This window comes from Pogona vitticeps, chromosome 3 (assembly GCF_051106095.1).
Source record: "Pogona vitticeps strain Pit_001003342236 chromosome 3, PviZW2.1, whole genome shotgun sequence".
Classification (NCBI taxonomy): Eukaryota; Metazoa; Chordata; class Lepidosauria; order Squamata; family Agamidae; genus Pogona; species Pogona vitticeps.
Genome location: NC_135785.1, coordinates 249,088,414 through 249,104,981, shown reverse-complemented (window position 1 = coordinate 249,104,981; position 16,568 = coordinate 249,088,414). Strand labels below are relative to the sequence as shown.

General features: G+C 39.8%; 1 protein-coding gene across 1 annotated transcript in view; it reads left to right on the top strand.

Annotated features, from left to right (window-relative positions):
* Positions 1 to 16,568, top strand: part of ARHGAP42 (Rho GTPase activating protein 42) — a 189,913-nt gene that overhangs the window by 108,850 nt on the left and 64,495 nt on the right. Inside the window, exon 4 of the mRNA XM_072993618.2 lies at positions 1,670 to 1,741. Coding sequence (XP_072849719.1) covers positions 1,670 to 1,741 — 72 coding nt within the window. The remainder of the gene's footprint in view (positions 1 to 1,669; positions 1,742 to 16,568) is intronic.

The window sequence follows — 16,568 nt, the reverse complement described above, 5'->3', positions numbered from 1 at the left end:
AAAAACACTTTAGAAAACTAGATAAAAATGACAGATTTCTACAGAAAACAGAATTTAAAGTTGGTCCTCATCCGTCTTCAACTATCTAGTTTTAAATGCAGAGCAGAAACATTGGTTATAAACTGGGTTACTCCGACAATTGGTGCTGATGCCTAAGAGCAGTGGTTTAGTCTGCATGAACATGCTATGACAGTCGGGGAAAACATTGTAAGTCCACCCTTTTTTTTTTGGCTTTAAGCCATTCTGTTCTTGCAGCTGCAAAGGAGCATCAAGTTCTGGCTGACAACCTTTCTGGAGCTTCACTGAGATTTCTCTCTTGGCATCTGACTTTTATGCAAAGAGGGCTTTGGACAATAAAGACTCATGACATAGTTGTATTTTACAGTTTTAGAGAGAAGGAAATAAAAAACGAAAACTGCAGGTACAAGATCTCCCACTAGCTTAAGAAAATCCATGTTTAAAATCAATACTGTATTATATTAAGCTGTATATGTTCAGTGTATTCACCTGCCATTTTATAAATATACAGTTGTCCTAAGTTGACACTGCTCTGTATAGTAAGGAACTCTGCCGCTGCTGTTATGCTTGAATCTAATTAGAAGCATTTTGAAAAAGTTACATTAAATCGGTAATATTTTGATATTTTTATAAGGCAGCACACTTTGACTCCACTCCAATGAAACGTGTGAGTCTGACTGAAATCCTCTTCGTATTCTGACCTAATTGGAATTTGACCTAACTAAACCAGACTTACCTAGTTAGACATGAATGAGAAAAACCAATAGGGCAAATTAATCAAGTCCCAAGTGAGATCTGAGCTAGCTTGAACACAATGATTTTTGCATAATAAACTGTAGTTACTCAGTTTGGAGTGAGAATCATACTCTCCCTGTAGCCACTGATATATGGAGTTCATGCCACATAGACTACTGGCATTAAACTACACTGCCAGACATAATAGAAATCTAGTTTCTATTACAGACATACGTAATAGAAATCTAGTTACAGACATAATAGAAATCTAGTTTTCAGTGATACAGTGACTGAAGCACTTACACTGATGTGCAGGGGAAAGAGCCTCGTGACACAATGGTTAAATTGCAGTAGTGCAGTGAAGACTCTGCTCAAAACCTGGGTTTGATCCTGGGCTCAAGGTTGACTCAACCTTCCATCCTTTTGAGATGGGTAAATTGAATACCCAGCTCGCTGGGGGTGGGGGCAATGTGTAGCCTGCATAAAAAAAATGTAAACCACTCAGAGAGTGATTTAAGCTCTATGGGGTGGTATTTAAGCAGCACAGTTTAGTCTGTACCTTATTGTTTCATCTAAACTGGGCACTTTCATTGCCAGGCTATGCATATTCACTCAACACTAAATTGGACCGAATGCAGTGGGTTTTACTTTCTAATAAGTATTTTAAGACAGAGGTCTTAAAAGTCTATAAGCAGCACACTTTGCTTTGTTACAATTGTAGAAGGCTTGATATAGTCTGTTTTTAGGGACTATTTATTACTAAAGTCCGTGGAATTGCTTTACAGATATGAATGTTTCTGAAGTAAGTGTTTTGTGGATAAAGATTGCAAATGCAAATGAAATTACTTCTGTTCAAAAATCCATGTTGAAATTGTGGCCTTTTATTTTTAAAACATTTATTTCTTTGATGTTTCAGATCCAGAATGCAAATGATGTTTTAATAGCACCACTGGAGAAATTTCGTAAAGAACAAATAGGTGCCGCAAAAGTAAGTTTCCTATGAATCTTACGTACAGTAGGTCACCACTTTATCTGCTTAATCCATTCCCACAGCCAAACTGCAAGCTGATGCCTTGTATGTTCCTCATTTGGGTAATAATTTTGTGAATATTATGTATTTCACACATCTAAACATTTACACTGTTGGAATGAAGTTAACTCTGATAATTCATTTGTAGTGATTGGCAAGTTTTGACTCATGTTGTGGGGGGGAATACCATTGCATATTTTTGTACGAAGGCTGAGAGTCAAATGGTACACCTGCATCTATTAGTCAGTGGCATTCACACATGCTAAAAAGGTTTGCACGTCAGAGCTACAAAAGGTAAATGCTGTTGCAGAGTTTTGGATTTTGGTTAAATTCCTCTAGTTGTACAGCAGAAATGAAGGGATTCACAGAGCAGAAATAGGTTCAACTTCCCAAGATTAGCCCACCCCTTCATCTCATCAACTGTCACTTATAGTCTCAATAACTCACTCTGAGACATTAGTAATAGAAAGAATAAAAAGGTTCATTTACTTACAGTGAACAGATAAAAGCAAGGTAACAAACATGACTGACTGAGTGGAATGGGGAGAAAGGAGCAGAGAGGTAGGCTCTCTTTGAAACCACAGGCAGGGAAGGAACAAGTGGTTAGTGTGGTTATTGACTGACGGTCAGCCCAGCCCGGAAAGATCTCTTCCGGTCCACACCTACTAGATGCAGCATGCAAGGACACAAAATCTCCAAGCACCGCCTTAGGAAGTATTCTCCCTTCTTTCACTTAAAGCAGTACTACCTTTTCTAAATTCATGTATCCTTTCAGGACACCTGTATAACTCAAAAACAAAGAAAACATGCTTTTTAGCTCCAGTAAAATTGTTATTTCCTGTGCGTTGATCCGACTGATCAACCCCATATAGTCCATTCACATTTAGTTAGTTAGAGTGGAGACCCAATAAATCAAACTTTTCTAGGCACTGAACTAGAAAAGGAACCAAATATGGGTACATGAAGAACAGGAAAGGCAAGAAAGAGGAGGGGTAAGACAACTAGAGATTTATGGACTCTGTAATACAGTTTATAAGGAATTTGAGTGCATGCGAACAATGGATTTCATTTTGTTCTCCTTTTATGTGTAACGTGTGGAGGATAGGTTTGATAGTGCTGGTCCCCACTATGGGAACAAGGGTGGGATAAAAGCCAAATAACTGAGTGAATTAAATAGCCAGTGGTTGAAATCCTGTTGCTTAATGTAGTAAGTTGAATTGAAGCAGACCTACTGAATCAGTGGGGATTTGGTGGGTCACCTCTTCCATAAGTTCTCTTTGGAAGGTGTTGGGAACCTTCTGTGGGTCCAAAATGTGGCTGGAGGCCAGCATGTCATCATCTTTGCTGTCCTTCTGCAAACATACAAAGTCCTTTTTTTCCCAGGCAGACTTTGCCTTAGTGACCGGCTGCCTGAGAGGAGCTTTTAAATAGATTGTTATGCCTTGTTGCTTTTGAATGTGTTTTGGCAGTTGATCTTATTACTGTTTTTAGTGTTGCGTTTGTTTGATTCTTTTCTAATATTTGTATCCTTGCTGTTTTTAGCTTTCAAATATTGCCTTTTAATGATGTAAGCTGCCTTTTTAAGGAGAAAGGTGGGATAAAAATATTTTAAATACATAAATCTAGTTGATGCAGCTGGATAAGGAAGGAGGCTGTAGGTATGCACTTAAATGTTTCCTTACTCAGGCTCATGCTTATTTTTCTCACCTGCACACTGGTCTTATATTCAATATGATCTTAAGTTAATCTACATATTAAGCATCTGGAATAACAGGATACTTAATTTGCTTACATACACATCTGTACACTCAAAACTATTTTCTTCTACCTATGTTGTGCAGATGCAGTCTATATTCTTAGTTTAATTACTCAATGTAGATACAAAGAAAATATGTCCATGCTTCAGGAGTATTGCTCCTGTCCACATGCAGATTTGCTCTTTATAAATACTGTTTGGTGCATAGCTCTGTGTCCTGTGCCAAATGGTGCAGAAAGGGAGAGTTTGTGAGAGCTTTCCTTTCCTCTGGTGATGGGCAGATCGCCACCTTTCAGGTACTCTGTTTTGGAGTGTTAAAAAAATTGCAAAGCTTCCCTCACTGAGTGAGGTATTTGGGTGGAAGGATATATGGGCACTGGGTGGTTGTTCAGAATGTTCCTTCATGCCAAGATGTGTGGGAAGTCAACAGTTCAAATTGTTGTTATGATGTGGTTTCAGATCAGGAGGAGGGAACCTCCTCAGGTCATGAACGTCTTTAGTGATTCAAACTATTCACATTCTCAGGAGATTTGTAGCTTCAAGGCTCACAGTTGGGAGCCCTCACAGTTTAATATTCAATAGATATTCTTATAGTTGTTTTCCCACCTGGGAGGAGCTTGTTGAAAAACATTAACTTAGAAATACAAACTTTAATAACCAAACACACACATTGGGCTTTGTTATAAGGCTAATGTTTATGACATTAAAATTTTTAAAGATACGTTCAGTATATGAAGCAAACTGTAAGTTTAAGTTATGAAAAAACTTGACTAAGAAGAATTTTAGTCACAATGAATGGTTTTCCCTATTTATGCTGGTATTCCCTATTTATATCTATACATATTTGTGACATAAAAGTTTGGTAATGAAATATATTGTGGAATATATCAACCTTGGAACCAATCTCCCGCAGGTACCATAGTCCTACTATATCAGAATTTCAAGTTGTGTTTGGGAGTCAATGAGTAGTTAGAACATATATCAGAATGCGTCCTTTCAAAATTCTGATAACTTGCATCACTGTGAGAATGTTTTTGCCATGGTGGAATAGAGGATTAGTATGTTTGTGAAATAAGTGAGTCATATCTGCTTGATCAAGGCGCATTGTATTCATTTAGTTGCTGTTCCTTAGATCAGTCAAAGCAAAGGCATCTGCCTAACCTCCAAAAGGAAAGGAAAAGAAAGGAAAAATCTTGAGGGAGTCTTCATTCTGTCCATCTAAAACTTGCAGGTCTGATCCTTCAAAATCCCATCAGAATGCCTGAAAAATGTGTCCCAGAAGAAGGTAAAACACAGAAGTTGAACACAAAAGAATGATTGGGTCTCCCATTGAAAGTAACTTATTTGGAACTTTTTTAAAAATTAACTTTAAAATGTACACCTTTCCGAAATGGCATTTCCACAGTTTGTCTGCTGTTTGGATGATCTGGTGACTGTAGGGGTGGATGGAAGCAATAGAATACCTGCCCATTACCTTGCCAGATCTTCAGGATGGAGGGGCAACAGGAATGTGTCATTAGAAGAGCAGCTTCTTAAATTCTATATTGCTTTGTAGTGATGAGAGTGAAAGAGAGAGGAGAGAAAACATATGTGCTCCCCCTTTCCTCTATAAGATTAATGTTTGTAAATATAATAAAGTCTCGTCCTTGTTCTTCCCCCCACCCCTAGGGTATAGAAACCCAACTCTAGCCTAGCGGCTCATTCTTTCAAAGTCAGATGTTCTGCAAAGAGGGGGCGAGTGACCTCTATCATTTATAGCACAAATCATAGGAAAACTTGGAGTGAGCTAAGCAGGAAAGGATTTCAAACAGAGACTCACTTGCCTTATTTGGTCAATGTGGTTTGCTGGTTCCCAGCTGGTAATGTTGTGCAGTTCAGAGATTACCATGGTGAGTGCGTTTAGAGCAAGCTTCCATGTGGCTCCTTGGTATCCATTCTGTAATGTATGTAGCAGCATTTGTTCAAGCACTGGTTGGCCACTACAGTGTCAGATCAAAGTAGATGACAGGAGCCAACCAAGAATTTTTTCAAGATATTGAAGGCATCTTCTCTCTTCCCCCACCCGCTTCCGCACAGCTCTGCGTTCCCTCTTTTTTTTCTGTTGCTCTTGGCACAGCAACAGACGGGGTCTGTTTGTTTCCCTGTTGATATGGCTCAGTATCTATCATAAGAATAACAGTGCTTTGTATTTCAGCAGCACTTCAGAGAGTTCAAAGCACTCAGTCTACATTATCTTGTATCGATCTTTCCAACATTCAGTCCTCTGGTAAGGTATTACGGTATTGCAGCCTGGCGAATAACTGCACAAAATTGTTTAGTTGCTTATTTATTTTAGAGGTTTTAACCTATAAAGCCCTAAGCGGCTTGGGTTGAAGCAATGTCAAAGACTGTATTTCCCTCTCTGACGCTTCCTGGGTGTTCATATCATCCGGGGAGGCGTTTTTCTCTGACCCACCATCTTCACAGATGCGCTTGGTGGGGATGTGGGAGGCTCTTTAAGCCCCTCCCACAGGAGGCCAGGCCGGCCCCATCATTGCTATCGTTCTGCGAGCAAGCAAAGACTTTTCTCTTCAGACAGGCTTTTCCTTAATGACATACTGTCTAGGATATATTTTAAAACAAGATGGTTTACATTTTGTTGCTTCTAAATCTACTTTAGTAATGCTTTACCTAATGTTATTAATATGTTATTAGTTTCTTTAGTATCTGAGTTATTCACTCTTTAAAGCTTCTGTGTTTTAATTATGTAAGCCGCCTTGGGGTGAAAATGTTTTAAATAAATAAATAAAATTAAAAGTGTATCTGTATTCTTTTTGAGGTGGAAAGAAAGTCCAAAGGATTTGTAATATAAGGAAATACAATAAAGCCTGTCCTCAAAAATAACCCAAAAATTAAAAAAATCAATCAATTAATTGAAACTGATAGCATTAAGGAAGAGGAAGATAGGCATCATCATCATCATCTTAGAGCTGCAGAGTTGGAAGGGATCACTGAGTCCAGCCCTGTCAAGGAGGCACAAAGGGGAATCGAATTCCCAACTTCTGAACTGCTGAGCTGTCTAGCAGTTTAATAGGTGGGACTTCATTTGATAGCAGATATATCTAGAACTGACACCCCACCTATTCTTAGTGAGGAGACCATTCCATTTCTTCTTGTTTCAACTTATATACCACCACATAGTGCTAAAGCATTCCCTGGGCAGTGGATAACCCAACAATACAAACCGAGCTGGGAACTCATTTTACTGGCCTCAGAAAGATGGAAGGCTGAGTCAACCTTGAGCCGGCTCCCTGAATCTGTTGGGACAGAACTCAAGTTGTGAGCGGAGGCTTGATTGGAGTACTGTAGTTTAATCATTAAAACCTGAGTCTCTTTACTAGAACTACAACAGGGAAGGCTTTCAACAACAAAAATTCACAATGCGATTTGAGTTCTCTGCATCTTAATAGAAGATCTGTACCAATAATCCTTAGTTCTCAGAATGGCTGGGACTTAGTTTGCATACTTGCTTGTTCTGAACAGAAAATAGAATCTGTGAGCAGTGGAAAATATTTCAACAAAATGGGCCTCATGCTGGAATCACGGAATCATACAATCGTACAATAATGGAGTTGGAAGGGGCATATTAGGCCATCAAGTCTAACTCCCTAGTCAGTGCCAAGTATCCAGATCAAAGCAGATCTGACAGATGGTTGTCCAATTTTCTCTTGAACACCTCCAGTGTTGGAGCACTCACCACCTCCTGAGGTAACTGGTTCTATTGTCATACTGCTCCAACAGTTATGAAGTTTTCCCTTCATTGTTGTTGTTTAGTCGTTACGTCGTGTCCGACTCTTCGTGACCCCATGGACCAGAGCACGCCAGGCCCTCCTATTTTCCACTGCTTCCTAGAGTTTGGTCAAAGGTTTTCCCTTATATTCAGCCTAAACCTGGCTTCCTGTAGCTTGTGTCCATTATTATGTATCCTGTACTCTGGGATGATTGAGAACAGATCCTGCCCCTCTTCTGTATGACTGTCTTTAAAGTACTGTATTTGAAAAGTGCTATCATGTCTCCTCTCAGTCTTCTTTTCTCAAGGCTATACATGCCCAGTTATTTCATTCTTTCCTCTTACTGCTTACCAGTGTATGTAAAGGACTGGATCACCCTGATTAACTTTATGTTTAATTTGCCCATTTTCTGTCTGTAAACAGGAGAACAGTTGTAAACAATTTGTAAGCAGGAGCATGAGACTGTTTTCTCAGAAATAGCCCTGGCTCTCCCAACTGTGAGGGCTTATGTGATGCAATGTTATTTGATAGTTTCCTGGGAAAATCCATTTTAGCAGATGTTGTATTTGATTAAAGTTTGTTGCTCTGTCCATCAGCAGCCCTTGTGAATGGTACAAAGAGGGTTACAAATCTGTAAATAAACTTTGATCAGTAATTTTTTCCACTGTTTGCCATGTCAGCCACTTTCAATTAAAGATCCTTTAAAAGCGCAAGTAAAATGTTCAAGTGATTGGAGGACTGTGCTGTGATAAAAAGCTGAAATATTTGTGGTTTTTTTTAGTTTCAAAAAATGATGATGAAGGGTGACATGATAATAGTTTATAATTAACCACTCATAGTCTCCACTCAAAGTAATAGCTAATAGTGAAATTCAGTCTGTGAAATTGACTGAAGAAAGTTTTGAGACAGACAAATGAAGGAACATCACATTATGCATGTTTAACCGATGGAATTAATTGTTTCAGCTGGCTTTAAAATATATTGGAATATAAGACGTGTCCATATAATGAGAGGGTTATAAATCAATTGAATTCAATATTGTCTACATTTACTGACACTGCCTGTCAAAAGTGTCAGGTGGGAGTTTTGCCAACCTTATCTGGCAGTGTCAGAGATTAAACCTGAAACCTTCTGAAATTTGTGAAAGATAGATTATGTCACTATCTTTCAATGTGTTTCCTGTACAGTATATCACACTTTTAGGTTCTCTGACCATGCAAAACCTTCAAAACTATGGCCAGACAGAATAAAATAAAATGATTAGTCTCTCCCTTTGAAATACAACCTTGCTGTAATTGATCAATTAGTTGGTCACGTGTGTGTTTTAAAAGATTTTTTCAGCCCTAGGGCAGCCTTTAGATCAGCGGTTAGGATTCTGAAGGATTCTGGGAGTTGTAGTCCAAGCACAGCTAAGGACCCAAAGTTGGGAAACACAGGCAAGAAATGGATAGGACCACCAGTGGCTATTACTCTTTATTAGACATGGGGGATTAATCTTCATCAACGAAGACAATTAACACCCAGCGGACCGCTTATCGTGCAGTGCGCACAGCCAGCATCATCAACAGTGTGCTAATCGCGGCAGTAGCCCAACTGGTGCAGCTTTGCCTCCCTGCTTAGCCGGCCACTCTGGCAAGAGGGCAGGATGATGAGTTCTCCCAACTCAGCTGTTGTTTGGCCAGGTGAGCGGAGAGGCGGGGCTCCAGCAGTTAGGCTAGTGCCACGATTGGCACACTGCCAATGACGCTGGCTATACGCGCTGCACGGTAAGAGATCCGGTGGGTTCTGGGGGCGGGGTGCTATTTGGGCCCGCCACCTGTGCCGGCAGGATTCATCTTCGTCTACTCATTACAGCTAAATCGAACAGCCAAAGAATACAGTTCAAAGATTTGGTAGAAATATCAGAAGACAGCTGCTTGCATATTACCTTTGTGATTTGAGTCTGTAAATGTCTGTCGCATTGCATGCAGTTGGGAGAGAGAACCCTGAACTAGAAGAATCTTTTAACTTATCTGACAGAACAGTTCCTAATGATGAACCAAAGAACATACACAGTCATTAAAACACAGTCAAAAGAGATCAATAAGGAAAGTATCAGGAGCCCATTGGGTTAGTTGCTCATTTTCAAAGCACATACTGCTTCAAGTAATATATTGAAATAAATGTTTTCATCCCTTCTTTGATTTTCTTAAGGAAGGTATTACATTCCATCACAGGGATCACCGTTTGAAAATATATTATAGTGAGATTAATTATCTCTAGTTCCCTTCCCTATAGGAGAAAAACTTGCCTTTCAAGCTGTTTCTCTTTTAAATGTGGGAGATACGAAATAGAGAGAAGGGGATTTTTAGAAATATTTTTTAGCATTGTCGTATGTTATCATTGGAAGGGAGAATTCGGAAGATCCTGTACCAAATACACTGATGCATTTTTAGTATGCTGCATATTTTGCAACTATCTGCATGTTCCATATCTTAGGCTTTAGTTCTGTGCACTGTTGCACGTATGTAAACATAATAGATACACATGAGATTATATGTGTGCCACCCAGATAAAGTTACACCTTTAAAGCCCAATCTGTAGCTAGCTAGTTTTGGGAAGGCACTGGAAGTGGGAAGTTAAAACTCAACAGGATTCCTTAGCTGTTCTCATGCCAATATTAAATCTTGTATTATTTGGGCTCCTTTGTTAGAAGAGCCTCGTGGAGCAGTGGTTAAACTGCAGTACTGCAGAAAAAACCCTGCTCACAAGCTGAGTTCAATCCCAGCAAGCTCAGGTAGGCAGCTAAAGGTTGACTCAGCCTTCTGTTTTCCAGAGACAGTAAATTAGGTAGCCCGCTCACTGAGGAAGCAACGTGTCGCCTGCATAATAAAAGTTTAAGCCGCCCAGAGAGTGCTTTAAGTGCTACAGGATGATATATAAGCAGCACACTTTGCTTCCTGACTAGAGATGGGGGTATTTGTATTTGTATACGAATATCCCCGCACAGGTGGCGTTAACAAGGACAGTCCACTCACTGATCGGACGTGGATGGTGCGATTCTACCAATGGCTCCGCAGCGTGCGGTCCGCTCGCCACTCCTGGCAGGAGGTCAAGCCTCTCTGCAAGGTTGAAGAGTGGCGAGCGGATTGTGATCTGTGAAGCCATTGGAAGAATTGTGGCATCCACAGCAAAGGTGGATCATTGAGTGGACCGTCCAGCCCCATGGGGCTGGAGCCTCGTTAACGCCACCTGTGCTGGGATATTCACATACAAATGTGAATACCACCATCTCTATTCCTGACCCCTGCAAGAGTCACTTTTTGGACTCCGTTTCTCAGAATTCCTCTAGTGCAGACCTGGGCAAAGTGCGTCCCGAGGGCTACATGCGGCCTGTGAGCCACTCCTGTCCGGCCCACGGACAGTTTTGAACATCAAAACCATTTATAGCTTTTTGTCTAAAGTTGATCAGGTAACACACCACAAAAAACCTCTTTAGTATTTGTAAAGATTGACAAGTTTAAAATAAAAACAATCGTAACATCACTGTTTCATTTTATTTTTAAGTAAAGATGGTTCGGCCCCCAGACACAGTTCAGATTTTTCATGTGGCCCTCTTAAAGAAATTAATTGCCCACCCCTGCTCTAGTGAGCCACGTTGTCTGGGGAATTCTGGGGGTTGCAATCCCCCCCAAAATTATGTTGTCAAGTGTTAGTTACAGAGACAGACCCTTTTCTGCTTCTCAGGTATTCAACCTTGGTAGAGTGCTTGGTGGAGATACAAGGTTGCAGATCTAAAATGTACATGGATCTGCTTACCTCCCACCATGTAAAGAGTCAAATACTTAATATTTACTTCCCACATTCACCTTCTTGACAGAGGTGAAGACAGAAGACTTCCATCCTTAACACAGTTCGCAGCATGCACATAGCAATGGTCTAAGCCCATTGCTTTGCTATTTAAACTTTACTCTGGTAAACCATCCCTCCACTTCCTATATGATTGTAGCAATAGGGGCAGGAATGTACACATCTGTTGCCATTTAGTTTGGCCCTAAAGAGATGGTATTTTGCTTACCAGAAATAGACATGTTTTGCTCATTTGTAATATTTGTCTTGTGAAACATCCTGGGAATGGCTGATGACAATTACGAGTATGAAGATTTTCTCCTCTTTGACCTTTTAATGTTTCCTATGGCTTCACTGTAACACACAAGATCTCATTAGAGGATGTGGTCCCAATATGTGCATTTGTCCAGCATTAGTTTGCTAGATCCAATTAATGTATCTCTAAACTATCCACAATGGAGAAGGCGTGCTGTTCCTTTGTCTATGATGGATCTACAGTATTGTAGTCATGACATTTGAAGCAAGTACGGTAGTATTTAATCTCTGGCAGAAATGTGCTCATTAAGATGTTTATATTGGCTGTTGTTAGACCTCTTTTGACTAGATGCTGCAAGCTGTAAACTCAAAGCCTGCAGTAGTCACATATTACAGGAAAACATTTGGCCCATAGACAAGTGGGTTTCTTGGACAACTCTCTTGGTATGTTTTGGGCAAAGCACTTAATATATGACCGGGTTCCAAGTCTATAAACTCTGTGATACTCTTAGTGGTGGTGGTGGGGTGATAAAGACTGAATGTAGGATCTCATACACGTGGGGGGGGGGGAGAAACAGTGTTGGGCTTTGGGCTCTATAGCCAAAGCATAACACAGTTGGATAAAGATTTGAAGAGCGTGATAAGGCTGAAATCTTCTTGGCGTAACTTTTGCCATGCAAGCAGGCATCCTCCTCCTGTGTCAGTAATATTCAATGTAAATTTATTGCAGTTTTCTTGTCTCCCCCCTCTTTCAAGTTCTGAGACTCCCTAGGGCTTCCTTTTGACCTCAGGGAGCTTCAGGATTAAATGGGCCTTTAATAGCCCAAAAATCATTGCTGGATTACACCACCGAGATCAAGATTGATGTTGGCAATCCAACAGTGATTTTTGGCTGTTAAAGCCTTCCTGAGGCTTCTAAGGGCTTCCCCAAGTCAAAACCAAGCCCTAGAGAGTCTTGAGACCTGAAAGAGGGGGAACAGGAAGCCTGCAATTACTTTGAATTAATTAGTACTGTCTCTGAATGATGACATCATCCTACTTGTGTCACAGAAAGTTGCACAAGAGGATTTCAGCTCTACCATAGGAGCCATTTTGTAACTTTCTATTATGTGGGCTGAAGCTTCTGATACTATTATTTCAGCAATAATCAATGTATCAGAAGCTCTGATGGGAACTAGAATTCACCTCCTGGAATTCTGTTGCCCAGTTGGCTGTTTATATAAGAGGTAGAAGTCATTTATCTTGCCTATCTGAAAGGCAAATACAGTAGATGAAGACTTTCCTCCCATTGTTTCCAGTCTTCTATTTAGGAAATATGGAGAAAGCTTCCTCTGTGGACTGTTTGAAGAAAGAACTGCTTAAGGAATTATAGAACGAATGAGAACATAGGCCAGAGTGTCTGATAATTGACACAGTTCAGACATAGCCCGGCATCATCATTTTCAATAAGTGTATCCATGTGTGTTGTGTCATTGATCTTAGAGCATAGGGGAGAAGCTTTGCCTTACAAACAGACTTGCCTGTCTCCTAGCAAGCCAGAATCAGAGAGGTCACTGGATCTTGCTTCCTTATTTCATTAGCCAACAAATTTGCCAAAAGATGGTTTCCTCCTCCAAATGAAAATGGTTTTTTTAAGGACAGATCAATAACAGTAGCAAAAGTCATCTGCTAATTCTCAAATGGAAATCCAATAGTACTCGTTTAAAAATCATGAGTAGGCAATTTAGGTGGTCCTTGGGCATGTTTTCCAGATTGGCTGGCTGCTTGAAGGCTCCCAAGAGGCACACTTGAAGTGGAAAGAAGAGTGGCCAAAGCAGCTGATTTCTTTATTTGTTCCTTTTTTTCCCCTTTTACTACATTACAGTATTTGAATACTTCAATGGAATTGAAACATAGGTAAAGGCTGTTAGAGCAGTATGCGATAAGTCATCAAATAATGTTCGCCATCTCTTCAAACTTTTGAGCAGGAGCTTATGAAGATTGCAGACAGGGATGTTCTATACGGAGTTGGTGGAAGAGGTGCGATAAGGCTATATTTGTTGGCTTGAGGCTGATTGATATGGAAGAAGGAAAGCAAATAGCACAGAGTGCTATTTTCTTGTCTTTGCTATTCCATCTTGGTAATCCTCTCTTTAAATTAATTGTTTTAAATTGAAATTGTAATTGTAATTTTATGATTTTATATATTTTTATACTGTTCTGTTTTATTTTGTAAGCCGCCCCGAGTAGACATGGTCTAGAGGGGTGGGGTAAAAATCAAATAAATAAATAAATAAATAAATAAAAATAAATAAATAAATAAAAGTGATTGCAGAGAAGCCTGTGGATGGAGGATTCTTGCTGTTTCCTAGAGGAAGAGGAGAAATATCATGGTGATAGGCAGCTATTGTTTGAGAGGGACAGAGGTAGCAATTTGCAGATGTGAAGAAATGAGTTGGAAAGTGTGTTGTCCCTCAGTGTGAAAATCCAGGATGTGATCACCCTGGACATGGTAATCTTACTATCATTTAGACCCTATGAAAGGCGCCTCCTAAAGAACTACTACACTTAGAAAACATTGCAGGAAATGAAGCCCTAGCTTAGCTAAATTTGGATCCATAGAGGCCCTCTTGCGGGTGAATGAAGGCATCTGTAGGTGTGGGTCTGTGAGCTGAAACCTCCAGAATTCTGATTAGGGAATGCTTTAAGAATTCTGGGAGTTGGAGCCCTCCCTTCCCTAAGGGCAGTATCCAGAATGGTTCACCCCTAGTTGCAATCTGATCAGCTGAATTCTGCAAGGGCCAGGAAGAAATACTATGCACAAGACTTTTCGAAGTGGTAGCTGTGTTAATCTCTGCAAGCATATCAAGCAAGAAACAAAACAAAAAATAAAAATAAAGGAAAATGTGTCACCTTAAAGCTAACTGCTGTATTTTAATGTGAGCTTTCAGGGATTAACTCCACTTCCTCAGACACATAATATCACTCTGAGAAATGGTAAACAAAAGCAATACTAAAAACACATTCAAAGCAGTAAGACATAGCAATCCATTAAAAAATGCCACCTAGGCAATCCCACTTCCTTTCACTGAGGGAAAGCTTGCCTGAAGAGAAAAGTCTTTCCCTGTTTGTTGAAGGACAGCGAAGATGCGGCCAGTCTGGCCTCTTGTGGGAAGGACTTCCAAAGTCTGGGAGCAACAACAGAGAAGACCCTTTTCCTGTGTCCCCATCAGATGCGCTTGTGAAGGTGGCGGGACCGAGAGAAAGGCCTCTCCCGATGATCTTAACATCCAAGCAGGCTCATAAAAGAAGATGTGGTCCTTGAGCTAGCTTGGACTCAATCCATTTAGGAGCCTATACGATGTTCAGTGCAAAATTACAGAAGTCATGCAAAACCAGCACATTCAATTGTACCCTGAAACAGATCAGCAGCCAGTGTTTATGACCTTCATGTCAATGTTTTTTAGGATAAGAGATTTTTGTCATGCTTAGAAACATCTGTGGGTTTCACAAAGCAATTCCTTTGCTATTAGAATTGATCTCCTGACCTGCCTTTCGTTGGTGGTCTTCTTGAGTCTTAACAAGTTGAGGAACAGGTGCTGCAGTGGAATCAAATATGAGTTTTTGGCACATGTAGGACTTGCTGACCTATAGTTTTGAAAGACTGGCGCTTTTGTTTTAGAACAATGTTGACGATATTTGTCCAAGTAATTTCTTGTTAAAAGCCAGGAAAGGCCATCTTGTTGGCTCCTGTTTAGAGATTCCCACTCGTTCCATCGTGGTTTAAACAAAAATGTAGATGTAGATTCAGTTGAAATTGTGGTGTGGTGATCCGGACACCTGCTACAGTTGTTGTGGACAATTTTTATTGAAGATCAGGGAAAAGAGAATTATTGGCATGGGATCAACAGCCAAGAGAAAACTTCAAAACCAAATTGTGTTGCTACTTTCCAGTAAATGTCCACAGGGTGCCCTGGTGACAGGAAGCCGGGGTGGTTAATGTCTCTTTCAAAGTCATTTCAGAACAATACATAGTTAAGGCTGGGAAAAAATATTGCATGTACTGTATTACAACAGGTTACCTTTTGTTTTCCTTCATGTGGGAGGTTGGAATTTATGCTCCTGGTTAGCAATGCCTTCAGGTGGGCAGAATCTTAGTAGGGTTTATCTGAAATGTTGCAGAACTTAAAAGGCTGATTTGTCATAGTTGGAACACATTAAGTGCAGAACTGTCTGGTACAGAACCTTGTTTTGTATCATCTCACTTCATTTCACTTAAATGTTGACTGAAATGAACATTCAGAAACGATTTCCTTCCTTTAGGAATTGTTGCTTTAAAGCACACAGAGAAATTACATTAACTCATCACTTGTTAACAGTTATATATCTCTGCATGCCAGTAATGTCTGCAGCCTTGAGAATGTACTCTTACATTCACTTATTAGAATGTAAGCGCCCATTGAAACCAGTGAGAAGACATGCCTTCTAAGTAGACACCTAGGTTGTACTGTAAGCATTGTTATTAAATGAGCATGGTGTGATCAAAAGTGCAAAGTACATAACCTAATCTTAACTAAATTAGTGAGAAAAAGCAATATTTTAAAAGTGCTAAACATGTCAGTAGAAATTTTGCTTGCATAAGGCATACTTTCACAAAGTTGACTTTTTCCCCTTTCAGACTAGCCTTGGTCAGTTTTGCCACTTGCTCTAAAGATAAACCTCCTGGTTCTGGTAATATCATTCTTAAAAACATGTTGTAATATGATTTTTCTTTTAATATTTTTAGTATTTTCAAACTGTGGATAATTGAGTCAGTGGGTAAAGATCCTATACATAAGGAGGACTTACTGTACATTCATAATTCAGACAAGTATCCATTATTTTTAATAGTGGCATCAATGCATGGTATAAGATGAAGGGTAGTAAAAAAAATTCCCTTGAAGGGAATTGTTTAACTACAGGACAGTATCTTTTAAAATTAATATATGAAAATTATTGTTTTAACATGTTATTAGAGATGTTTTTAATGATAGTGCTTTATTTTATTCAATACAGTGGTGCCTCGCACAACGAGTGCCTCACACAATGATGAATTCACACAACGATGGCTTTTCATTAAAAATTTGCCGCCTCACACAACGATGTTTCCTATGGGGAATTTTCGCACAACGATGTCCCTTTTCGCTCCTGTAAAAGT